General features: G+C 41.7%; 1 protein-coding gene across 5 annotated transcripts in view; it reads left to right on the plus strand.

The window, feature by feature from the left end:
- Positions 1–124: 124 nt before the first annotated feature.
- Positions 125–27,152, plus strand: part of CDC123 (cell division cycle 123) — a 43,363-nt gene continuing 16,335 nt past the window's right edge. For 2 of the 5 annotated variants that reach the window (XM_039357530.1, XM_039357531.1), the window contains exons 1-13: positions 131–208; positions 2,106–2,207; positions 3,845–3,916; positions 5,725–5,788; positions 7,739–7,771; positions 8,489–8,584; positions 12,826–12,932; positions 15,923–15,971; positions 17,510–17,585; positions 18,169–18,291; positions 19,343–19,371; positions 22,725–22,853; positions 25,160–25,297. In XM_039357530.1, the coding sequence (XP_039213464.1) occupies positions 2,134–2,207; positions 3,845–3,916; positions 5,725–5,788; positions 7,739–7,771; positions 8,489–8,584; positions 12,826–12,932; positions 15,923–15,971; positions 17,510–17,585; positions 18,169–18,291; positions 19,343–19,371; positions 22,725–22,853; positions 25,160–25,297 (990 nt within the window). In that variant the 5' untranslated portion in view covers positions 131–208; positions 2,106–2,133. Of the gene's footprint in view, positions 209–2,105; positions 2,208–3,844; positions 3,917–5,724; positions 5,789–7,738; positions 7,772–8,488; positions 8,585–12,825; positions 12,933–15,922; positions 15,972–17,509; positions 17,586–18,168; positions 18,292–19,342; positions 19,372–22,724; positions 22,854–25,159; positions 25,298–27,152 lie in introns of all 5 variants that reach the window. The other 3 variants (XM_039357528.1, XM_039357532.1, XM_039357529.1) reach the window with 3 other exon arrangements.

Below are 27,152 nucleotides of genomic sequence, written 5' to 3' on the forward strand. Positions count from 1 at the left end.
GATTGGTTAATAAAAATGCCTGTCACTTACCAGCTCCAAACAAAGCTAGCCTTTCCGGCTTTCCTTGGAGGGCAGTGCTAACCACGCAAGGCTTTTCATTAGTCGAAGAACAATCCGTTAGCCAATAAGAAGAAGGCGTGAGGTCCCGCCTGCTGCACTCGTTGATTGGTCGGCTCCTCCAGGAGCCGCTGGGACGATGGTGTAGCAGGTAAAATAAGCGAGCTGGAAGAGCAAACCCGGGTGCGGGGCTGGGGAGGCTGCTGAAAGTGTGTGAATGCATAGGGATACTCGTGTATTCCTACGCACACGTGTCTGAGTGACAGAGCTTGTTGCTGTTGGGTGCTTATATGTGAATAAGCAGCTGATGATGATTATATACGTATATAAATATATAGAGAGAATTCTTTATTCTTTATTGTCCAGGCATGACACACAAGCAGTTTACACACACACACACACACACATACACACACACACAAACATAATTATAAAATATATATGTCTGTGTTTATATATTTAATATACATACATAGATACACATATACATACATATATATATCTGTATGTATGTATACATACTGCATATGTGTGTGTATAGGTACATATGTTTGTATGTGTGTATAATTTCAGAGAGTCCTCGGTGCTTTAGCTTGCTTGCTTACTTATGTATTTTATTATTAAATTTATTTGCCACCCATCTTGTTTCGATGTGATTCAGAGCCACTACATTTAATATTGTGCGATATAAATCTACCAGCCAATTTCTTTTGGCAAGTCTGAAAATTGTTTGAGACTGATGTGAAGGATTCTTATTAAAATGGCAAAAAAAAATGCTCATTAATAGCTGTTGTTCTCTTTCCTTGTTTTTCCCTTTTTGTCTTCCTGTGGAATTTGGGGGCTCTGCATCAGTTATGGATGAGAAAAAAAAGAACAATTAAGTGACATCTGTATGTTCAAAGTTGGCCTAAGCAGCAGATCATATCAGATGTTTAAGGAAACATCTTTCAGGAAAAAAGACCACTTTGAAATTGAGCTACTCTGACCTCCATTTAGCCACCAAGAAAGTCCTTAGTTATGTTTCTCTCAGGTGTTTCTCCAAGTTGGAGAAATAATTGTATAATTCCAAAGATGAGCTGAGGCTTTGAAGAATCTCCAGTTAAGGTATCACCTCAGGAGTCAAAGGTTGATGAGCTTTCTAAGGCAGGAAAAACCAGACATAGAAAAACTAGGTATAACCGATTAATAATCTGTTTGCAGAACTAGGAAGTCTTCTGCTCAATCTGTGGGTTTTATACCAACTTATACTCAATCTATGGGACAACATGAAGAAGTGTTGATTCTTTTGGACTCTGATATTGGAGTAGGTTTCTGAGAAAACCATGGATAGCCAAACCTCCTCCCCACCCCAAACAAATGGCTCATAGAACACATTAAATAGAGTCCTGACTTAAGGCAGAAATGACTGGGCTCAAATTATCATATTTTGGACCTATTGTGTGAAAACCTAGTTTTTTGAGAAGTCCATAATTCTGGGAAGAATGGAAAGGAGGAGAAGAAGAGGGAGAAGTAGTAGTAGTAGTAGTAGTAGTAGTAATAGTAGTAGTAAGTAGTAGTAGTTAGGTGGATGGCTTTGACATAGTGGCAGGGATTGAAAGACAGGTCCAATCCCTGGGATTGAGACAAGTCATTTTGTGACTGTAGAACAAGGGTGGGCAACTATGCCCCCCCCATGACCTGTGAACTTCAACTCCCAGAATTCCCCAGCTGGAATCCTAAGCCTACATTGCCAGAATTCCTGAGACACTCAAAAGGGGAAATATACACTTTTTAGATACACATGTTCAAAACTGAAAGCTGAGGATATTTCTCTGGTTAGGGAAGTCAAATCTCAGCACAAAGAACAACGCTTCTCTATCTCTTTGGTCTTCTTAAAATATATCCTTCCCATAGATAACCTGTAATACAGAGTAAAATATTTAGTATTTAGTAAACATGTTAAAGAAACGAAGTGTCCCTATTCAGTCCTTCTGCCTTTAATGAATGGGGTAAAATGGTTGCCTGCACTCGTCTTCAAATGTTGAGTCGCGTTGTTTTCTTTCATGCAGAACTGCCAGCCGTATTTTGAATATAAAGATGAAGAAAGAACAGATACTCAATTGTCAGTTTTCTTCCTGGTATCCTCGTTTCAAGAGGCAGACGATCCGCAGGTACCCGAGACTAATTTCCACCTTGAATTAGATAGAAAGCTTGTCCCAAAGGTGCTTTTTCAGGAGGCAACGGACTTTCTTGTTTTTCTTGGAAGACACTTCGCTTCTCATCCCAGAAGCTTCTTCAGCTCTGACTGGCTGGTGGGGAATGGAAGGAGCTGAGCTGAAGTCAGAGCTGAAGAAGCTTCTGGGATGAGAAGCGAAACGTCTTCAAGGAAAAATAAAGGAAGTCCAGTTGCCTCTTGAAAAACCACCTTTGGGACAACCATGACCTGGATGACAGAGAATCTCCATAGACACGTTTAGACAGAGGCTTATTTCTATAGAATTCTCTGCTGAAACACCTTATGGGAATTCCTTAGAGATTTCTAATAGTTTGTGTATGAGGTTTCTGTATGCAAGACAGAATCAGCCAGTCTTTAGGGACAGATTAGAAGCCTGTTTGTTATTTTGCTTAAAACAACATGAAGAAGTGAAGCCTTCTCATAATGAAGCTGAGTTAAGCAGGATTAACCCCCTAATGGGGGTAGTCCTCGATTTACGGCCATAATGGAGCATATCCAAGACAGTCGTAGGTCACAACCGTCTTGTCGCGCAGCAGTCGTTAAGCAAATGCTGCAGCCGTTAACGAGAATATCATAGTTTTAAGGAAACCAAGGGCTTGTTACGGGTGTGGTTTTGCTGAAAACTGAAAGTAACTGCCAATTTGGGGCAAAATTTTCATAAAATGTAAACATGTGACCATGGGCCATTGCAAATGGCTGTAAATGTAGCCTGGTTGCCGAGCAACCAAAATTCATTGGAACTTTGAATCTGGGTCGTAATTGGCTCCCTGGTCAGTCTGTCATAATTGGAACAGCTGCTAAGCAACCAGTCATAAGTCAAGGACTGTCTTGTGTGAGTCTTTTTAAGAAAATAAATGCTGATGTTTAAAAAAAAAAGAATGAGAAACTGGGCTTAATGATAACAGAAGTTCTAGTCCAACCCCCTTTTGGTAGTGTTTTACATTTCGAACATTTTTATTATTTTTTTCCTCTCACATTTTCAATGTTTTGTTTTTTGTTTTTTTTAGCAGGGATTGGCATGAGAATTTATTACCGGTTTCAACGCAGTTAATACAAGTAGTTCTCAATTTACAACCGCCATTGAGCCCAAAATTTCTGTTCTGCTAAGTGAGACATTTCTTCAGTGCGTTTTGCCCCATTTTATGACCTTTCTTGCCACAGTTGTTAAGTGAATCACTGCAATTTATAAGTTAGAACCTGGTGGCTACATGAATCTGGCTTCCCCATTGACTTTGCTTGTCAGAAGGGCGCAAAAGGGGATCACGTGACCCCAGGACACTGCGACCGTCATAAAGATGAGTCAGTTGCCAAGCATCTGAATTTTGATCATGTGACCATGGGGAGGCTGCAAAGGTCGTAACTGGAAAAACAGTCCTAAGTCACTTTTTTCAGGGCCGTTGTACCTTTGAACGGTCACTAAATGAACTGTTGTTAAGTCGAGCACTACCTGTATAACTGAACTACCCTAGCAGCAGATATTTGCACAAAGTGTAAAATAGTCGCTCTCCTTGCCGTGTCTTCAGATTTATGGGGTTTCTAAACTTTTCATTTTTAAATCCTTTTCCATCTTAGTGTCATTCTTCCAATACCACAGAATGTAAAGGATTACTTGCTAGATGATGGAACCCTGGTGGTTTCTGGAAGGTAAGAAAATTCGCTTAAAGATTTAGATATATTTTAAAAACAATTATGTCTGTCTAAATACAGCGGCAGCTTTTCTATCTTCTTTTCTATGAGCACTGTGCCTTTAATGACACAAGAGTAAAATATGAATACTGTATACAATTCTTTAGAAGCATCGCCGGTCAAAATTTGTGCCGCAATAAATCTCTGAGGAAATGGAAGCTGACTTAAACTCTCTAAGGCAGGGGTCCCCAACCTAGGACCGCAGCCCACTACAGGGTCGTGGCCTACCAGCCACCGGGCTGTGGGACAGGCTGGCCAATGCGCACACTCACCCCCACTCACACTAGTGCCCCCAGACCCGTTTGCGCATGCACGTGGGGCTAGCGCCTGCGCAAATAGAACTGCTAGCGCGTGTGGGGTGTCATGGTTCCGACAGATGAAACTCTTCAAAGAACTTCGAGGCATTGTTTACCTTAAAGAATCTTTATTTAAGAAGCATAGCATTGGCATTAACACAACTGAAACCAAAAACTGGATTCCCCTTCCCTGAGCACACAGTATCAAAGCACAATTCCCTCTTCCAATTAACAGTCATAAATCACATTCTCCTATTAGTTTGAAATGCAGGCTCTCCCTCCGGTTCTCCAGCCCAGCCAATTCTTATCATCTCTTATTTCAATAACCTTGGTTCTCACCCTAGGTCCAGTGTTATTATGTCTAACTAAACTCTCATGCACATTCCTCCCTCCCCCCTAGCATCATCTAACTCTAAAAATCAAACATAAGAAGAAAATGGTTGCATCTCTAACTATTGTCAAAGCGAAAACATCCGATGTTAGCAGCATTGACACGGGAGTTGTACAGCCAGTTTGCACATGCGCATGGCTGCTAGTGGCTGTGGGTAGCTCCGGCGTGCCTGCGCAAACAGGGCCGCCAGCACCGTGTGGGTACATGCAGCCCCATTCACGTGCACGCGCACACAAATTTCCCAGCTGTTCCCTTTCCCTCCGGGCCGCCAGCATGAAAAGGTTGGTGACTTCTGCTCAAAAGTGCAAAGAGAAGTATCACGCATTTTTCAAACCTGGAAAGCAAATTTGAATGTGTGCAAAGGTTTCTAACTCTATCATCAGTACAAGTTCTCAATTTAGTGACCATTCAATGTTATAACGGCACTGAAAAAAAGGGACTGAGGATCGTTTTTCGCACTCGACCGTTGGTCACGTGATCAAAATTCAGACGCTTGGCAACCGGTTCATACTTATGATGGCCGCAGTGTCCCGAGGATCATGGGACCCCCCTTTTGCAATCTTCTGACATGCAGAGTCAATGGAGGAAGCCAGATCCACTTAACAGCCACTTTAACTTATCACCTGCAGTGATTCACTTAACAACTGGCAAAAAAGGTCCTAAAATGGGACAAGCTCACTTAACAACTGTTTCACTTAGCAATATAAACGTTGGGCTCCATTGTGGTCGTAAGTCGAGGACTACCTGTAGTTTACAACACTTCTTTGGTAGAAGGAAACAGCTTCCAAACAAATGTTTTCGCCGAAGCAACAATTTCAAACGTACGCCAAATCTTAGATCATCTTACTGAGTGTTTTCCTACAATAACAATTCTCTGCTTAATATGAACATCATAGCTTTGAATTGGAAAAAAATACTATTAATTGGCTAAAACAGATCACTTTCCTCTTGAGTTTTTCCTGAACTGTTTGTTTTAAAGATGTTTTTCAGACATTACATTTGATAAAGGCTACCATAATAAAAATTAAAACTTTAGGATTTGATTAGACAAAGATTTCACCTTTTGGTTTCTTATTTAGAGAAGATCCCCAAACAATAACCCAAGAAGATGGTGGCGATGAAGAAGAGGCAGAAGAAGCTGTGGTTTGTAGAAACTGTGATACTCTAATTCAGGGGTCTTCAAACTTGGCCCTTTTATGACTTGTGGACTTCAACTCCCAGAATTCCTCAGCTAACGTGCCTGGCTGAGGAATTCTGGGAGGGGGTCTTCCAACTTAGCCCTTTTATGACTAGTGGACTTCAACTCCCAGAATTCCTCAGCCAGGCATGCTGGCTGAGGAATTCTGGGAGTTTAAGTCCACCAGGCATAAAAGGGCCAACTGCTCTAACTGTTCTTTGTCTCTGATATATCAGCCCTCAATCTAGAATTCCTTACCTTTTCCATAAGTATTAAAGTTATGGCTGAATTATGAAAAAAGTAGACTTTTTTTCTTCAAGTGGACACTCTCTTGGTCCTTTCCTACTTGAACAACCTTGGCTGATCTAGAAAGCTAAACAAGTTTGGCCCAGGTAGCACTTAGCAAGGAGATCACCAGCACTTCTTAAGACTGTAGTGTAAACTAGGAAGTATAAAAAATCCCAGAAGAACACAAATGGAAAAATCGTTCTTATAATGCAGACATGTCAAACACAAGGCCCGGGGGCCGGATGTGGCCCGCAAAGTGGTTTCATGTGGCCTGTGAAGCCATCCTGGAAACAGTGAGGGAACGGCCCCCACTGCCTTGGCCCTGGCTCAGGTTGGCCAGGAGCTAATGTACAATTTTGTGGTGGCCATTTTGGCACTTGCCCCGGTGGACCATGCCTTGGCACTTGCCCTGGTCCCACCCCCTTCTGCCAGAGACCCTCAGATCTGTCCCACTCCTGCCCAGGCCCCCACAGCACCCTTGACATGAACGATGTAGAGCTGGCCATGCCCACCCAGTAGGCCACACCCACTCCCTCCACGGCCACCCAGTAGGCTGCACCTACCCTGGCCACACCCACCCGGCCCCCTGAGGGCAACCGCAATGCTGATGCGACCATCAATAAAATTGTGGATGAGATGATTTGAACTTTGAACCCATTCCCAAAGGAGCTTTTTTCAAAAGGCAGCGGGACTTTTCTTTGTTTTTCCCTTGAAGACGTTTCGCTTCCCATCCCAAGAAGCTTCTTCAGCTCTGACGGAACGGTGGGGGAGGAAATGGGAGGATTTGTATTCTTCCTTGCAGTCCTCTGAACTCAGGAGAGCTAACGACCAGATGAGTTCAAGGAATACAAATCCATCCATTTCCCTCCCCACACTGTTCAGAACTGAAGAAGCTTCTGTGATGAGAAGCGAAATCTCTTCAAGGAAAAAACAAAGAAAAGTCCAGTTGCCTTTTGAAAAAGCACCTGTTGGAAGAAAAGTCTTCCATCCTGGTTCATCCAAGCTGGGAATAAACATGGCAACTGCTTTGGGAAGAAGGTTGTAGTTTATTGGAGAGGAGAGCCAGACAGAAAGATGGTTCTGGCAGCAAGAGAAGTGAAAAAGGGCTGAGCACATGTAGGAAGTAGGTTTTGTACCCTCTGGAGCCTTTTCTTTGGAGTTGTTCCTGTGGCATGAACTTTGACCTGAGTCTGAGTATGCCTTTCTGGTATTCTGATGGTCATGGGTCAATCTTATTATGTCCAAAGGTCATATCCTGCTTCCCTGGGGCTGATGACTCTTAGAGGTTTTTGGGGGGGTATGTAGATTTTAGGTCTTTGTCTTCTTAATCTCCTAGCTCCCTGGATTTACATCTGCATCTCTATAGAACTGGTTTCTGCTTGGGGGAGGGAGACTTGGGGCTATTAAGAAAAATTGGGCATGCTTTTCTGCCTCTTTAAGATCCTTTGAGGAAATATATTTTTTTGCCTTGACTTCCCACACACCTTTGGGACCTGGGTGACTGACTGAGAATCTCCGTGAACATTTGAACCTATTCACAACTACGTTTATCAGTTAACCACAATTAAGCAACTGTCAGTTGTCACACCCCCGTCAAAAAATAACTTGTTTCTGGTCTCCTTTTTCAGTGGTCTGATGATGAAAACACTGCAACGCTCACAGTAAGTGCCTCTGAATTCAATTATTTTTTTTAATTGCGAGAGATCTAATAACCTAAGAAGTTCTGAGTTATATAAGAGCAAAAAATGCCAAACATTTTTCTCGGGTTTTATCGGGCCATGAACGTTTTCCTAAGTTAGGAATTAAAGATGAGCTCCCAGCTTGTTCCTAAAGCAGACAAGTGTACATAAAAGAAAATGTGAAATAAACATCAGACATATTGATCGAAGTGAGTAGTACTGTATTTAGAACCTTGTGAAAAGTCCATTCATTTATCTTGCAACATCCAATGTCCAAAATGACTATTTAGCAATCAGGTTAATCTGTAGCTCAGGGTTGAAATGAGGGGTCTGAGCTTGGCTGTTTTCTTGCAGACGTTTCAATACCCAACTAGGTAACATCATCAGTGTTTGGATAATGAAACGTCTGCAAGAAAACAACCAAGCTCAGAGAGAACCCAGGATCCCTCAGTCAGATTAATTCGCATGTTAACAATTTGCTAACCATTTGAAAATCCGGAATGTTCAAATCCAAATATTACAACATAAAGTAATTTGGGGGTGTATTTCTTGAGATCCTAATTTGTTTAATGTCTCTCTGCTGAGCTTGTTCTGGAGATGTTGTTATAAACATTTGGCTTATGTACAATTGCAATGCAAAGTTATTTCTCCTGGAATACTGTTTGTGTTAGTTTTTATTTCTCTTTTGTGGTTTTCCAGGCACCAGAATTTCCTGAATTTTCCCTTAAAGTTGAAGAGGCGATCCACTCCTTGGGAGGCAGCGTTTTCCCAAAGCTTAACTGGAGTGCTCCAAGGGTAATTAGAATTTAATTTAAGTGCAAATTGGTATAAAGATTCTCAGAGACATTTTCTCGTAAATTACAATTTCACTTATGTCTGTGAAGGTTCTCAGTCATCCAGGTCACAGTTGTGCTTTTCCTAAAGGCAACTGGACTTTCTTGTTTTTTTTCCTTGAAAACATTTCACTTCTGGTCCAAGAAGCTTCTTCAGTTCTGACCTTAATGGCGGTAAACATCCCTGGGCATTTTTATTTAAAAAAAAAACATTATTTAATTCCTTCTGCAGCTTTAGAAGGAAAATATAATAACACTTCAGTTTCTCATGTCCTTGAGAATTGAGGAAGTTGGAATCAAATATCGCATTGCAAGTTCTGTTCAGATTCTCAGTCAAGATTTATTCAGGCCTTGAGAAGAAAAATCTACCAGCCTGTCCATATCAATATATTAATTTTTTGTGGGGGTGATAGAGTGTCCAATAGGAGACTTCCTTTTTAAATGGCACAGGTAGTCCTTGACTTCCAACAGTTTGTTTAATGACCCTTCAAAGTTACAACCGTGACTTATGAAAAAGGCGACTTACGACCGTTTTCACATTTACGACTGTTGCAGCTTCCCTGTGGTCACATGATCAAAATTCAGATGCTTGGCAACTGACTCGTAGTTATGACGGTCGCAGCGTCCCAGGGTCACATGATCAAAATTCAGATGCTTGGCAACTGACTTGTATTTATGACGGTCGCAGTGTCCCGGGGTCACGTGATCAAAATTCAGACCCTTGGCAACTGACTCGTAGTTATGACAGTCGCAGCGTCCCAGGGTCACATGATCAAAATTCAGACCGTTGGCAACTGACTCGTAGTTATGACTGTTTGCAGGGTCCCAAGGTCACGTGATCCCCCTTTTGCGACCTTCTGGCAAGCAAAGTCAGTGGGGAAGCTGGATTCATTTAACAACCTTACTACCAACTTAAACAACTGCAGTGATTTCCTTAACAACAATCTGTGGTGTGAAAGGTGGTAAAGTGGGGCAAACGTCACTTAACGAATACCTCACCAAGAAACATTTTGTGCTCAGTTGTGATTGTAAGTCTACAGGGATAGGCAACCTTGGCTCTTTTATGACTCATGGACTTCAACACCCAGAATTCCTGAGCCAGCCACACTGAGGGAAAAGGGAGAGGCTTCCAAGCTGAGCCATGCTGGCTCAGGGATTCTGGGAGTTGAAGTCCACCAGTCATAAAAGAGCCAAGGCTGCCCATCCCTGTCCTAAGTCCTCCTGTTTGAAGCGGTGAGCCTCCTAGTCCAGGGGTAGGCAACCTTGGCTCTTTTATGACTCATGGACTTCAACTCCCAGAATTCCTGAGCCAGCATGGCTCAGCTTAGAAACCTCTCCCTTTCCCCTCAGCATGGCTGGCTCAGGAATTCTGGGAGTTGAAGTCCACGAGTCATAAAAGAGCCAAGGTTGCCTGCCCCTGGTCTAGGATTACCCATGCTTAAATGTAAAAGATGCATTTCAACTGTTCAAGAAAGTCCCTCAGGAAAGAATGGTTCTGAATTTTGAAACAGACTTTTTTTATTATATATATGTGTGTGTGTGTGTGTAGGTAGGTAGGTAGGTAGGTAGGTAGGTAGGTAGGTAGATAGATAGATAGATAGATAGATAGATAGATAGATAGATAGATAGATAGATAGATAGATAGATAGATAGATTGATTGATTAGGCCTTTCCTTTGGGAAAGTTCTCCCTCTGCCCCACATTAAAAGAAAGTTAAGGTCAGATGAATAATGCCATAATGGTGCTATCTCTTGTGTGGTTCAAAAGGATCCAGCTGGGCTAATCTGCCGCAATCTCAATTTACCACAGAGGCAAGCATAAATCAGCCGGTCGCCTTGTACATTCTCAGTGGCATTAATGAGGTTTAGGGGCAAGTTTAAATGTTTGGCCTCTTAACAACCACCCGAATGAGTTATTGCCACGTAGAACAGAGACTTCTAAAGAAATTGGGCAATTAATTTGGCCTGAAGGATACCGTCCAAAGCTCCCTTAGATGGGAGCCTGATTGCCTTCAGCGGGAATAAATTTTGAGAGAACACAAATAACATCAGGGCCTTGAAAGCACTAAGTGAGCACTTGCTGTGTCTTTTGTAATGTGTATAAACAAGCAAGCTGCTTTTTCTTTGCTCTTTAAATTGTTAGCTTTATTGCCGTACATCAAGTGCTGCTCCTTGCGAAACCGATAATAAGAGCTGCTTCCAAAGAACCCAACACAATCATATTTTAATCCAATCTTCTCTAGTTTTTTTTTTTTTTAATGCGTTTGAACTCCTGTTTTTCACTGAAGTTGCTCGGGGTGAGTTTTGTTAAGCCTTAAACAAGGACACATCGCTCTGTTTCTCTTGCAGACAAATCTAGAGATGAACTTCCAGTGAACTTCCAGCGTAGGTAATCCTCGACTTAATTTCAACTTTAAAATCCAGTAGTGACCTGGATTTTCGTGGCCAATCAAGGCGGTTGTTAACTGAATTATACCCAGTTTTGCAACCTTCTATGCCACGCTTGTTAAGCGAATCACTGCAGTTCTTAGGTGAATCCTGCACGTGACCCCCGGCACATTGCAACTGTCATAAAAATGAGTCACTTGCGAAGCATCTGAATTTTGGTCCCATGACTATGGGGGTGCTGCAACAGTCATAAGTGCGAGGATTGGTAATAATAATAATAATAATAATAATAATATAATAATAATAATACACCTAGGATGCTGGTAGCAACCCGTGTCAACCATCAGTGCCAGCCAATTTGAATGTTCAGTTGACTGAGATTCATGTTTAATGAATAAAAGATAATAATAATAATAATAATAATAATAATAATAATAATAATAGAAGGGACCTTGGAGGTCATCTAGTCCAACCCCCTGCTCAGGCAGGAAACCCTACACCATTTCGGACAAATGGCTGTCCAGTCTCTTCTTAAAAACTTCCAGTGTTGGAGCATTCACCGCTTCTGGAGGCAGGTTGTTCCACTGGTTAATTGTTCTCACTGTCAGGAAGTTTCTCCTTAATTCTAGGTTGCTTCTCTCCTTGTTTAGTTTCCACCCGTTGCTTCTTGTCCTGCCTTCAGGTGCTTTGGAGAATAGATTGACTCCCTCTTCTTTATGGCAGCCCCTGAGATATTAGAAGACTGCTATCGTGTCCCCCCTCATCCTTCTCTTCATTAAGCTAGACATCCCCAATCCCAGCAGCCGTTCCTTATATGTTTTAGCCTCCAGTCCCCTAATCATCTTTGTTGCTCTTCTCTGTACTCTTTCTAGAGTCTCAACATCTTTTTTTCATTGTGGTGACCAAAACTGGATGCAGTATTCCAAGTGTGGCCTTACCAAGGCCTTGTAAAGTGGTATTAACACTTCATATGATCTTGATTCTATCCCTCTGTCAATGCAGCCTAGCACTGTGTTGGCCTTTTTGGCAGCTGCAGCACACTGCTGGCTCATATTTAAGTGATTGTCCACTAGGACTCCGAGATCCCTTTCACAGTTACTACTATTGATCACGGTATCACCTATATACTATACCTGTGCATTGGGTTTTTCGTGTCTAAAGGTAGAACCTTACTTTTTTCACCATTGAATTTAATTTTGTTAGATAGTGCCCAGTGTTCAGGTCTGTGCAGATCCTCCTGTATCTTAAGCCTATCTTCTGGAGTGTTGGCTATTCCTGCCAGCTTGGTGTTGTCATTTTCAGTGTGGTAACTCTGAATGTTTGCTAAACGAATGGTCGTAAGTCGAATCACTGCAGTTATTAAATTGGTTGTAAAATGAATCTGGCTTCCCCATTGACTTTGCTTGTCAAAAGGTTCCAAAAGGGGATCTCATGACCCCGGGATGTTGCAATGGTGATAAATAGGGGTCACTTGCCAAGAGTCTGAATTATGAGCACATGACGATAGGGGGTGCTATAATGGTCGTGCATGTGAAATATGGTCATCAGTCCCCTTTTCAATGATGTAACTTTGAACGGTCACTAAATGAACCGTAGTAAGTTGAGGACTGCCTGTTCCCTTGAAGAGAAAAAGGCACAGTTCCTTTTAATGTTGCTTGCACCCACAAGCTATGTTTGCACTCGCCCACTCCAAAGCAGTTTTTCGAAATTGGATCAGCGCACCGCAAAGCTCCGATGTCACGATGTTTTTACCTCTGGAAATGCTAGCCTGGAATAGGCAGTTAAGGAATAAATGGAATAAATCTGTTTTCTTTAGGACGCCTACTGGATTGCCATGAATAATTCCCTGAAATGCAACAGCCTCAGCGATATCTTCCTGCTTTTCAAGAGTTCGGATTTCATCACGCGTGACTTCACTCAGCCGTAAGTATCATGGCGATGGATTTGCCCCTTGAACGGGGAGGTTAGAAAAAGTCCCAATGTATCCCTTGCTTGCTTGCTTGCTTTTCTCCTTGTGTCCCCAGCTCTGAAAAACTGGATTCAATCTGAATTTGTTGTTATTAATTGTTGCTCTGTAGGTTATTTCCCTGTTTATCCCACTGCAACTAGTGGAGGGACATTTAAAAAGTCACGTTAGCAGATGCAATTGTGTGGGCAAACCTTCCTTGCTAGGTTGAGCGGTTTGGTATTATCAAAAAAATTGTCTCTCTTCCTGCTTATTCCTAAATACAAAACATTCCTACAGGTGGTCCTTGACTTACGACAGTAATGGAGCCTGGAATTTCTGCTTTATAGCATGACAGTCACGAATCGAGGCATCCATGGTCGTTGAGTGAATCTATTGTCCACACTGGGCTTTTTTTCCCCCCCCCCCAGAAACTGGAAGTCAACACTGGTTACTGGCGAAAAGAAAATTAAACTATAAATGGAAAATTAGACAAAGGGAGATTCAGTCAATCAGAACAGAGCTGGAAGGGACCTTGGAGGTCTTCTAGTCCATCCCTCTGCACAGGCAGGAGACCCTATACCATTTCAGACAAGTGACTGTCCACTCTCTTCTTTAAAAAAATCTCCAGTGATGGAGCACTGAAATAAACAGACATCCTGATCCGGTTAACCGTTCATTAGTTTCGGTACTGATTAAGTCAGTGGTTCTCAACCTTTCTAATGCCGCGACCCCATAATACAGTTCCCCATGTTGTGGTGACCCCCAACCACCTATACATCACCGGGTGCCAGGGGCGTGGCCAAAGAAAAGGGGAAAAAATGGCGGACAGCCTTGTTTGGCGACCCCCGTGAAATGGTCGTTTGACCCCAAATGGGGACCCGACCCACAGGTTGAGAACCACTGGATTAAGTGCTGATAAACCCCAGGAAGTGAAAATGGTAAATGTTAATTGAGCATAAGGAAGGAAAGTGCTGGAAAGGTAAAAATTGGCTTCATTTTTTATTCAGTTCCTCAAATAGGCTTATAGATTAAAACGACAGAAGGAAAAGCCCACGGGCTCTGTTCAGCTACAGCAGTGGTTCTCAACCTTTTTAATGCCGCGACCCCCAACCGGTCGTAAGTCAAGGACTACTCAACTGGTGCAGCACCGTTTGCAGAATGGGACTTTTGGCGTGCTCAGCAGGGCAGAGACAGCCTGGACAATTCCTATTGGCTTTTGAAAGCCAATGGAATTAGACTCTATTCAAGAGAGTCTATTCTATTGGCTTTCAAAAGCCAATAGAATAAAAGGGAGTAGCACAGCTAAGGAAAAGGGGGGGGGAAATGGCGGACTGCGTTGTTTGGCGACCCCCGTGAAATGGTCGCTCGACCCCAAATGGGGTCCCGACCCACAGGTTGAGAACCACTGAGCTACAGGGTAAACATTCAGTAATTTAATAGCGCCAATAAAATACGATGGAAATGGAAAACTATACCCCCCCCAATTTACAATCATTTGTTTAGTGACTGTTCGAAGTTACCACGGCACTGAAAAAGGGACTTATGACCGTTCTTCACACTTACGACCATTGCAGTCATGTGCACAAAATTCGGGATACTCGGCAACTGGCATGTACTTATGACTGTTGCCCTGTCCCGGGGTCGCGTGATCCCCTTTTGTGACCTTCTGACAAGCAAAGACAACGGGGGGGGGGAACAGTTTCACTTAACAGCTGTGTTATTAACTTAAGGACTGCAGGGATTCACTTAAACGACGGTTGGGAGAAAGGTCGTAAAATGGAGCAAAAAACTGCTTAGCAAATGTCTTGCTTAGCATGTTGGGTTCAATCGTCGTAAATCAAGGTTTACCTGTACAGCATAACAAGGGCAAAGTTTTCCCTTGAACATTGTCAAGTTAAGTAGCCCAAGATTGGAAACTGAGAAGTGTGAGTCTTTATTCTTCCACTGTTTTAAAGATATTTAACAGAATAACAAAATAACAGAGTTGGAAGGGATCTTGGAGGTCTTCTAGTCCAAACCCCTGCTCCAATAGGATACCCTTCACCATTTATTTCAAATCTAATATATATGTAAAGAAGTAACCTGGAATTAAGGAGAAACTTCCTGACAGTGAGAACAATCAACTAGTAGAACAGCTTACCCCCCAGAAATCGTGGGCGCTCCATCCCTGGAACTTTTTAAGAAGAGACTGGACAATCACCTGTCTGAGATGGTATAGGTTCTCCTGCTTGAGCAGGGGGCTGGACTAGAAGACCTCCAAGGTCCCTTCCAGCTCTATTCTATTCTTTTCTACTTGGACCACAAAGGAATGGCTTTGTGCCTCCTCAGCAAATTAAGGGAGGTTGGACCAAGAAGAAGCAGGCTTTAGTGATAGCTGACCCACACTGTTGTAATATTCTGCCCCATAAATTCATCTGGAACAAATACCCTCCAGTCCTCCAGATCTACAAAGACCTACCAGTTCAGAGGAGTATTTGGAGATTAGGATCTGCAACAGTGGATCACCTCTGGCTCTTAGACCATGTTTTTTTCCCACTCCTCCTTGTATTTATGTTTCGATGATTACTCCCCAGTGGGCGGTAATCTGTGGTGTGTCTGCAGTTTGGTGGGCTATAAATGTTAGCCAATAAATCAATTAAGTTGTTTTTGCAAGAGGCAAGATACTTGATGGAGTAGGTCTGGTGGAAAAGACTATTTGTAGCTCCGAGTTGAAATATAAGGGATCCTTGGTGCTTTGTGACCTTGGTGGTTTTCTTGCAGATGTTTTTAATGACCCAGCTAGGGAACATCATCAATGCTAGAAGGGTGGGGAGTTTGCTCAGAGATTTGAACTGTTTGTTTGCTTATGGACACTGTTAGCAAGTGCTGATTGAGTCACTGGGGAACCTGTCAGGATGGGTTGCTCATATCTGTTGCTGTTAAAGACAGATTTGCAAATCTATCAGGTGTGTTTCTTCCCCTCTAGGTTTATCCATTGCAACGATGATTCCCCGGACCCTTCTTTGGATTATGAAGTAAGTGTCAGCTGCTCTTTTTAGGGTAGCATTTTGAACCCACCACAAAAGCTTCCCTTCCACGTCAAGTTCCACAGGACAAAAATAAATTAAATGCACACAAATCGGTTCAGTTCTCTGACTTTGTTAGTTCCATGTAAAACATCTCCTAAGCAAACATCTGGGGTGTGTGTTTTTTTTTTTAACTTGGTCAAATGGAGGGGAGATATTTGTGACAAAATCAACTTGAGTTTGATCTTGAGCAGTTGGGAACGTTGGATTTTGGGAGAGTGGATTAGGCAGAAGGCTTTTCTGGATGACCAGTATGGAGAAGAGAGGGGGGGGGGAGAGAGAATAGCTATAATAGCTAGAAAGGTGGATGGATGGATGGATGGATGGATGGATGGGAGAGAGAGAATAGTTATAATAGCAAGAGAGATGGATGGATGGATGGATCGATCGATGGAGAGAAATAGCTATAATAGAGAGATGGATGGATGGATGGAGAGAGAATAGCTATAATAGAGAGATGGATGAATAGAAAGAGAATAGCTATAATAGCTAGAGAGTGGGATGGATGGATCGATGGATGGATCGATGGAGAGAGAATAGCTATAATAGAGAGATGGATGGATGGATGGATGGATGGAGAGAGAATAGCTATAATAGAGAGATGGATGAATAGAGAGAATAGCTATAATAGCTAGAGAGTGGGATGGATGGATGGATGGATGGATGGAGAATAGCTATAATAGAGAGATGGATGGATGGATGGATGGATAGATAATAGCTATAAGAGAGATGGATGAATAGAGAGATAGCTATAATAGCTAGAGAGTGGGATGGATGGATGGATGGATAGATAATAGCTATAAGAGAGATGGATGAATAGAGAGAATAGCTATAATAGCTAGAGAGTGGGATGGATGGATGGATGGATGGATGGATGGAGAGAGAATAGCTATAATAGAGGGATGGATGGATGGATGGATGGAGAGAGAGAATAGCTATAATAGAGAGATGGATGAATAGAGAGAATAGCTATAATAGCTAGAGAGTGGGATGGATGGATGGATGGATGGATGGATGGATGGATGGATGGATGGATGGATGGAGAATAGCTATAATAGCTAGAGAGATGGATAGATGGATGGATGGATGGAGAGAGAGATAAAAAAATTGGAGACTGCCCATCACACCATGATTATTGGAGTTTGTTGATGTTATTATTGGTTTTGTTATCCTCATAATTTTAACTTTGTTTAAGTATAATAGGATTGTAAAGCTCTCAGATTCACTACTAGATTAGACCAGCCAGTAAGCCTAGTAAAATAAATGAAGGGAAGTCAAATGCATTCCACAATTCATATCATTTGCTTGGTAGCTTCGTTCCATGCGTGACCTCATCAAGGCTTCTTTCAGAAGTTGAAGATCACAAGGTCAGCCTTAAGAGAGCCTCTTGTTTTTAACATTTTGCAATTTCTTAATTATCCCTTAAGATGAAAGTGGGTTGTTTATATCCGTGCCAGTTAATTAGAATTTTGTCTCCCTTCCTTTAGCTTGTCCTCCGAAAATGGTGTGAATTGATTCCGGGGGCAGAATTCAGGTGCTTTGTGAAGGAAAACAAACTTATTGGTGAGTTTTATCAGTAAAAGCTCATTTATCCTCGGCTGTGTCTAAAGCTTTTCTAGATATTTTTATTGTAACCCTCCTGCATTTCACAGGTAAGACTGCATATTAAATTTTGGGCATGATTCTTTTTGTCCGTGTCCTGTTAATAAGTCATAATCATTTTGTTTCCTTAGAGTTTTTCCCATAACGGTCCAAACAGCTCAAAAAATGAATAACATGAAATACCATCCTGGAACCTCATTGGACCTTAATATTTATGCATTATCTGAGGAGTTAATATATGTTCTTTTCTGCATCTGTTTTTTTTTTTTTTTTAAGCTACAAGTTGCCTGCTTTTTTGGCTCACGGTTCACTTATTCAGCTTTGAAATCTGGAGTTTGCACAGTTGCTTCTGGCGTAACAGAAAGAAATTTAGTTTTTCTAACATTCCTGGGTCTTGTCAAGAGACTTTTGATTTGAAATATCTGCACACTGAAACTGCTAACAAAGTACATTGGGGCTGTTGTTCTTTCACTATGCTTTAATTCCAATTTTATTATAATTCCATTATAATAAAAAAATATAACGGATATAATTTTTCATTCAGGTATATCTCAGCGAGACTACACTCAATACTATGAACACATCTCTAAACAGAAAGAAGAGATCTGTAGATCCATACAGGATTTTTTCAATAAACACATACAGTATAAATTTTTGGATGAAGATTGTGAGTATCCTTTTTAATTTGAATAAGAGACAGGTATTTTCTAATAATTAACAAGGTTCTCTTTCAAGTAGTGTCCTTGGTGAATTTATCCACTCGTCCTTGCTGATTTGGTTGGTCGTTTTCTGCTGAAGTCTTGCGAAAAGTAGAAGCACAAATGGAAGTTGAACCACAGAAACAGTTCATTTAGTTGGAATTATTTGTATCTGCAGACGCCCAAACAGCTGAGGATAGAAGCTAAAATCATCCCAGAATAACAACGTTGGAAGGGGCCTCGGAGGTCCTCTATTCCAACCTCCTGCTCAAGCAGGAAGCCCTATTTCAGACAAATGGCTGTTCAATCTCCTCTTCAAAACTTCCATTATTGGAGCACCCATAATGTCTGGAGCGAAGCCATTCCACTGATGAATTGTTCTAACTTTCAGGAAATTTCTCCTTAGTTCTAGGTTGGTTCTTTCCTCGATTAATTTCCACCCGTTGCTTCTTGTCCTGCCTTCAGTGCTTTTGAGAATAAAATAAATTAAAAGATAACTTTAAACTTATTTGAACCTTTTACCCCCCCCTTTTTTTTTTTTGCTTACTCATTTTCAACTTACATGCTTTTTCTTAAAATGTTACCTATCCGTCCATCCCTTGGCTTCTGATAGAAAATACTGTGCCTTCCCTGCGGTTGGAAAGGACGAAAAAGAAGGCAAAACAAGAAAGAAGAGAATGAGAGAGAGAGAGAGAGAGAGAGAGAGAGAGAGAGAGAGAGAGAGAGAGAGAGAGAGAGAGAGAATATCAGAAAGAAAAATAGACATTCATTGTTATTATTTCATTCCCCTACTTCTCTTCCATCTCTCAGTTTTGGTCAAAATATGCTATGTTTTGTGTCCTGTGTTATCCCCCTAGCTAAGCAAAATATCAATAACTCTGTGGAAAGTTTCTATTATTTCAAATTCTGGATCTGAATCTGGGCCTGTTAATGAAGAGGCGTTCAGTTTTTGCATATAATGGCTAACCATCACCAAGATACTCACTTTTCCTACTTTCTGCTTTTTTTCTCCCTTTTTAGTTGTATTTGATGTCTACAAGGACAGTATGGTGAGTGAGTTTTTCTTTTCTATACCCACGCCAATGATTGGGAAGGTATACAATTAGGATTTTGATTTTCTCCCAAGAGATTGGCAGCATCTAGCCCAGTGGTTCTCAACCTTTTTAATGCCGTGACCCCCAACCGGTCGTAAGTCGAGGACTACCCAACCGGTCGTAAGTCGAGGACTTTCCCTGCCCGGGAGCACCGCGCATGCGTGGTGCCGCCCCCTGCGCTGGCCGAGGCGTAGCTGACAAGCGGCAGAGACGGCGCAGGCCGACCACCGGCTGGGCCACCAGCTGGCCCAGCCCAAGGGAGGTAAGGCACTCGCCGGGCCCCACGCACGCCAGCAACCCTCCCTGCGCCCGCTGGCCTCCCATCTCCCACCCCTGGCCTTCTTTTCCTTACATTTTTAGTAGTTGCTCAGCAGGGAGGCGTGGAAACTTCCAGACAGCTCACCTTCGCTGCAGACAACTTGCAGCACCGTTTGCAGAATGGGACTTTTGGCGGGCTCAGCAGGACAGAGACAGCCTGGACAATTCCTATCGGCTTTTGAAAGCCAATAGAATTAGACTCTATTCAAGAGAGTCTATTCTATTGGCTTTCAAAAGCCAATAGAATAAAAGGGAGTAGCACAGCTAAGGAAAAGGGGGAAAAAATGGCGGACTGCGTTGTTTGGCGACCCCCGTGAAATGGTCGTTCGACCCCAAATGGGGTCCAGACCCACAGGTTGAGAACCACTGATCTAAGATAATCCCTCACAAATTCAAGGAAGATAAGACACTTGGATTATCTAGATCAGGGGCCTTCAAACTTGGCCCTTTTATGACTTTTGGACTTCAACTCCTAGAATTCCTCAGCCAGGCACACTGGCTGAGGAATTCTGGGAGTTGAAGTCCACAAGTCATAAAAGGGCCAAGTTTGAAGACCCCTGATCTAAATTTTGTCACAATAGTAATAATCCAGACTGACATGGAATTGGTGTTTTAGTCTGTATCTTATCTTATGGGGTTGACACTGCTTCGTGGATAAATCCAGATAGTTTACCAGAATTAAACCTAACTCAAGGAAGTCTTTACTTACTGTTTTATTTCGTATCGTTTTCATTGCTTTGTTTTGTTTTATTCCTGCGCTCTATTAAAAACAATCAAGTGCAGTATGATTTTACACACATTAAAATAGAGCAGTGTTTCTCAACCTTGACAAATTTTAAGGCATGTGGACTTCAACTCCCAGAATTCCACAGCCAGCAGTGCTGGCTGTGGAATTCTGGGAGTTGAACTCCACATGCCTTAAAATTGTCAAGGTTGATAAACACTGAAATAGAGAGTTTGCACCAATTGGATGATATGCCTAGTGATGAGTTATATACGTACATTATTCTGCAATGCCATGTAGATTCTTCGCGCAAATCCAGAATCATCTGGCTATTAACAACATTATTTTCTTCTAAGCAGGCAGAACGTATACTTCATTTGCTTAAAAGTATTAGGGCCCTAAAATTTATTTCTACTTTCTGTATACATTAATGGGTGTTTAGAGAATGGCAGCAGTGAAAACCTTTAATGTTTTATTCTGGTTTTGCTGAGTAACGTATATTTCTGGCTCATATTGTTAACAACTGGTGAGCTACTTTTGGCTTTATGGAATTCTTGGCAAGGACTCAGAAAGCATTTTCTCATTTTAATTTAGGATTATGGAAAATCCCAGTAGATAGGACTTCAAAAAAGTTTTGTCTGTCCTGCATTTTCACTCATTGGAGTCCACACCAGATGTAGCGATGGCAGTGCTTAACACATGGGATCAACGATTCAAAATATTTTGATCTTGCAACCCTGTTTAGAGTTGAAGAAATCCCTCTGATGTTGGTCTGACATTCCAGAATTGCTTTACATTTAAAACAGACCTTAAATTTGACTAAGAAGATTGTCTAAGAGGCCACTTGGTTATAAATAAGCTTTGAATGTTATTAATCTTGCCTTAACTTTCACCTCTGCACATTGATGTAGATGGAAACTTAGCTGTTCCTCACGACAAAATTCTGGCATTTGAAAACAAAAATCATTCTAAAACTTTTTTTAAAAAAGTCCATCTGGAAGAAGAATTAGGGAGCTTCTAATAAAAGAAGTGAAAAAGCGGATTGAGAACACAAATGAGCAATAACTTAGATTTTAGAAATGAAGAATTGCAGCCATATTGCCTTTGGATGTGTCTTTTACAGTAGTGGCCAAAATGGTGGAAACCTTTTGGGAAAAGTGTACAGGAGAAATGCCACCTTTGGTTAAGTTTCCACCCATTTTCCTTCTAATTTCTTTATAACTGTAGTTTTGTTCACTTCATAATACTATTTTACATCGCTTTCTGGGCAACCAGTCAACTCTTTGCACCATTCCTTTAATTTTATTATGTTTTACAAGCTTACTAAATGAAAGAACACAAAAAACCCCCCAACCAACTTGATAGCCATCACATAACACACTGACACATGTCCTCCTCTCAGCTTCAATGCATCAATCACTGAATTCTACTGTGATCTGATTGGCTCATTGCCAAAACAAGGTGACACCCGATTGGCTCTCTAAACACTCATGCTCATTGGCTACAATCAGATGGAGGAAAGCTACCTGAGATCAACCTGAGCAAGTTGTGCTTCCTTTTTCTGGTTGTTTGGCTATAACTTTTCATAGAATACAATACAGATAATTGAACAAACTTTGTTGCATTACATTCTTGATTAAATTATCTTTCCATTGATATATAATTTTAGGGTACTACTCCAAAACAAAGTGGTGTTATTAGCCATCAAACCTCAAAAATACACTTTTCCCAAAAGGTTTCCACAATTTTGGCCACTACTGTATATTATTATAATTTTATGTATAGGATACAAGCAGTCCTCCATTTAAATCCATTCATTCAAAGTTACAGTGGCCCTGAAAAAAGCGACATGACCATTTTTCACACTTAACGACCATTGCAGCCATCCCCGTGGTCACGTGATCAAAATTCAGATGCATGGCAACTGACTCACATTTATGACGATTATAGTGTCCTGGTGTCATGTGATCCCCTTTTGTGACCTTTTGACGAGCAAAGTTAGTGGGGAAGCCAGATTCACTTAACAACCGTGTCACTAAGTTCGTAAAATGGGGCAAAACTCACTTAAGAAGTGTCTTGCTTTGCAACGGAAATTTTGGGCTCACTTGTGGTGGCAAGTTGAGGACTATAACTTAGATTTTAGAAATAAAAAGGACTGTATCCGTGTGGCATTTGAACATTGTTAGGTTGCCTTTTATTTTATTTGTCTTTTATGTCGTCATCTATTAAGGCTTATTACATTTTGACATTAACCACCCTCCTTCAGGGCAGAGTATGGCTCATAGATTTTAATCCATTTGGGGAAGTGACGGATTCTCTACTGTTCACCTGGGAAGAAATAAGATCCGGAAACAGTTTGAAAAGTGACCAGACCGAAGGTGCAGCCATGGAAGAGGTAACAGATTCATTTTTTTAAAAAAAGTACAATATAAATCTATATAAAGGCATACATGTACTTAAGCCAACTTTCCTGATTTTGCTAGGCATTGACATTTTTTTAAAAAAAAAAAATACCCATTGCTGCAATTTTGCCTTGTTGGAAATGAACTATAAATTATAGTTCTATAATTTAGCTATTTGTTGTTGTTGTTAATTGCGAAGTCGTGTCCGACCCATCGCGACCCCCATGGGCCATGTTCCTCCAGGCCTTCCTGTCCTCTACCATCTTCTGGAGTCCATTTAAGGCAGCGGTTCTCAACCTATGGGTCGTGACCCCATTTGGGGTCGATCGACCATTTCTCGGGGGTCGCCAAACAAGGCGATCCGCCATTTTTCCCCCTCGGGGGCCGCCACCGCGCATGGGGCCACCGCCGCGCATGCGTGCCGCACATGGGGGTGCCGCCGCACATGGGGGTGCCGCCGCGCATGGGGGTGCCGCCCCGCCACGCATGGGGGCGCCGCCACGCATGGGGCGGTGCCGCGCATGCGCGGCACGTTTGTGTGACGGGAGTCGCCGTCACACAAACGTTGAGAAGCACTGATTTAAGGTCACGCCTACTGCTTCAGTGATTCCATCCAGCCCCCTCATTCTCTGTCGTCCTCTTGCCCTCCATCTTTCCCAGCATTAGGCTCTTCTCCAGTGAGTCCTTCCTTCTCGTTAGGTGGCCAAAGTACTTGAGTTTCAACTTCAGGATCTGGCCTTCTAAAGAGCAGTCGGGGTTGATATCTTCTAGGACTGAGCGGTTTGAACGCCTTGCAGTCCAGGGGACTCGCAGGAGTCTTCTCCAGCACCAGAGTTCAAAGGCCTCCATTCTTTGGCGCTCAGCCTTTCTTATGGTCCAACTTTCACAGCCATACATTGCAATTGGGAAAACCATGGCCTTGACTATACGCACTTTTGTATAAACTATATAAACTAACTATAAAAGGAATAAAAACTTCATGGACAGTGAGAATTTTGGCTTGTGACTCGCAACCAGGCGATGAATAGACTCGTTTATTAATTGAGTAGTCTTGTGACCTTATCAAGAAGGGTGTTAGCTGGGAAATTCTGGGAGTTGAAGTCCACACATCTTAAAGTTGCTGTGACTGACAAACACCGGGGTAGGCCCGTGTCCTCCGTCCATTCGCTTCTCCTTTCTCCAACTTGCAAGCAAGCAATTAATGGGTGTGGAGGAAGTTGCTCTAATATCATGGAACCTGTCAGCACCTTGAGTCGTTCTCATCTCCAGAGGTCTCCTAGGAAATCCTGATCTTGGTCCACCTTTTGCAGAATCCCCAGCTTCTCTCCCCCCAAAGTATGAAAGCACCATTAGATATTTTGAAGCCGTTCACCCCTTTAAGAGAAGCTGCGATAAGATAAGATATAAGATAAGATAAGATAAGATAAGATAACCTTTATTGTCATTTTTTTTACTGTGGGCACAATGGCGCACATCAAAAATGAAATTTAGTTGCCCGCTCTCAAAGTAAGGAGAAACTTCCTGATAGTTAGAACAATTAACCAGTGGAACAATCTGCCCCCAGAAGCAGTGAATGCTCCAACACTGGAAGTTTTTAAGAAGAGACTGGACAGCCATTTGTTTGAAATGGTGCAGGGTTTCCTGCCTGAGCAGGGGGTTGGACTAGATGATGTCCAAGGTCCCTTCCAACTTTATTATTATTATTATTAATAATAATAATAATAATAATATACTATGAACAACATATGTATAGACCCACACCCCTACATATACGTAGCAATAAATATTAAATATTGTCCATCTTGAATATATAACGGAAGGAGGAAGCTTGAGAGTTCACAAGGTTAATGCTGTATGGAATGAAACTATGGCTGAATCTGGATGTTCTGCTTCGGATACCACGAAGCCTCCTCTCAGAAGGTAACAAGGAAAACAGGTCGTGAAGAGGGTGTGTAGTGTCCCAGATAATCTTACGGACTCTGCTCAAGCAGCGCTTCTGTGCTATGTCCTGGATGGGAGGGAGGGAACTGCCAATGATCTTTTCTGCCGTCCTCACCACTCTCTGCTCTGCCTTCCTGTCTGAAGCAGGGATGCTTCCAAACCAGACTGTGATGCTGTATGACAGGATGCTTTCGATCGTCCCCCTGTAGAAAGTGGTGAGGACAGGGGAAGGAAGATGTGAAACATGAGTGTTTCAGAATGCATTGATTAAGCTAATGAATACCAAAAAAAAAAAAAAAAAATTGCAAGGAAATAATTGAGGGCCTCTTTCTTGGTTTGCTCTTCTCTTCCAAATTAGGACTCCCCGTCGTTCCGTTGCACAAACAGTAACCTCACGGTCCAGCCAAGTCCATATCTGAGCTACAGGTTGCCCAAAGATTTTGTTGATCTTTCCACGGGAGAAGATGTTCACAAATTAATTGACTTGCTCAAACTGGTAAGCAGATTTGCAGAGAGTTACGGAGAGGATTTTCTGTTGACCTAAAAAGTCCTTGTGCCAGAAAAGATGGTAGCTTGAAACCCTTGTTTTCAGAACATCGAGTGTATGTTCATACATGCAGACTTACCTACCGTTAGATTTTTTTTTCCTTACCAAGAACATTGAGTGTGTGTTCATACATGCAGACTTACCTACCGTTAGATTTTTTTTTCCTTACCAAGTTCTAGACATTTGAGTGGAATATATAAAGAGGTTGACTTAAAACACATTGCAATGAAGGAGGTAATTAGCATGTAGTCACTGGTGATTGGAACCCATCTTCCACAACACAACTGTAATATTGTTTGTAATAGCACCAGAGGGAAGAACGAGAAACAATGGTTGGAAACTGATCAAAGAGAGAAGCAACCTAGAATTAAAGAGAAACTTCCTGACAGTGAGGACAATTAATCAGTGGAACAGCTTGCCTCCAGAAATCGTGGGTGCTCCATCACTGGAGATTTTTAAGAAGAGGCTAGATGTTTGAGATGGTATAGGTTCTCCTGCTTGAGCGGGGGGATGGACTAGAAGTCCTCCAAAGTCCCTTCCAGCGCTATTCTCTATTCTAGAAATCTCATTCCTGAAGGATAAAGGCCTCATGCACTCTCCTTGTCTACATTCCAATGTTTTTCAACCTTGGCAACTTTTAGATTTGTGGACTTCAACTCCCAGCATACTGACCGGATAAATCCATACAATTGAAAGTTTCCAAGATCGAGAAACACTGCTGTAGTTTATAAGATTTGTACTTTGTGATGGAAATAGATATATATATATCAGTTTCCTTGCAAGTTCCTGTCACAATCTAAACATTTATAGCTTGGCATTTTAGAAAAAAGTAGAACATCTCTGCATTATATTTAAGCTAAGCTGAGTACTTTTTCGGAGGAACAACTTACCTTTCAAACAGTTGCAAAATTTATGTTTTTGGACGCACCTTAGAGAGAAAGTAAGGGTGGATATGCACATCTTTTCACAAATCATTTTCAGTTCTCCAAAATATCTGTTTGGGTATCCCTCTGATAAGAGCTTAGAAATTTGTTTTCAGGAAATCAAGCGTAATAGAAAACCACAGAGTTTTTCCTTAGTCTCTTGACTGACTTTCTGAGCTATTTTGCTTTTATAACAGCTAAGCAAGGCTTGGAATTGCAAAGATTGAAATCTCACGGAAAAGTTTTCATTGAACACTTTTGTGTTGTTTAGCCCATGATGAATGGTCTAAAACCTTAAACGAATCCCATCTAAAACCTTGCTGTGAAAGAACATCCATTACTTGTGATCACACAGGGTGACTTGTGTATTCATACAGCCCCAATTCTGATCAAAGACCAGCAAACGCTTACAGATTTTGCAAACAACTTCTTGAAGGGTGGAACTAAATATTTAACTTATAGATATTTAAAATTTAAAGCATGCCGAGGTGGCCTGGGGTGCTATCCAAGTAAGTTGTAAGCTTCCCTACTGAGGCTTTATGGTGCTTTTTAGTAAAGGGTGAAAGGACCATAGCAGGAAAATTACCAATTCTTTCTAGTATAGAAACTGTTCCTTTATGAAAACTGATCGGTCATCCTGTGGTCACACAGGACTCCATCACCTTAGGACCCTAAAGTTAGGATGGAGTGTTTATCTTTTTATAGTATTTAGTTTGTGTTGTGTACAGATTTTGTATAATTTTATTTTTTTTAATATTCAAACCTTCCCAGAGTTATCCCTGTGGTAAGATGGGACAGCCAATAAATTTAATACCATAATAAACGTTGCATAGATCCATAAATATGGCATGGTCAAAGATATCATTTGATTTCTAATTACT

This window comes from Crotalus tigris, unplaced genomic scaffold (genome assembly GCF_016545835.1).
Source record: "Crotalus tigris isolate CLP2741 ecotype Arizona unplaced genomic scaffold, ASM1654583v1 scf7180000018925.3142382, whole genome shotgun sequence".
Classification (NCBI taxonomy): domain Eukaryota; kingdom Metazoa; phylum Chordata; class Lepidosauria; order Squamata; family Viperidae; genus Crotalus; species Crotalus tigris.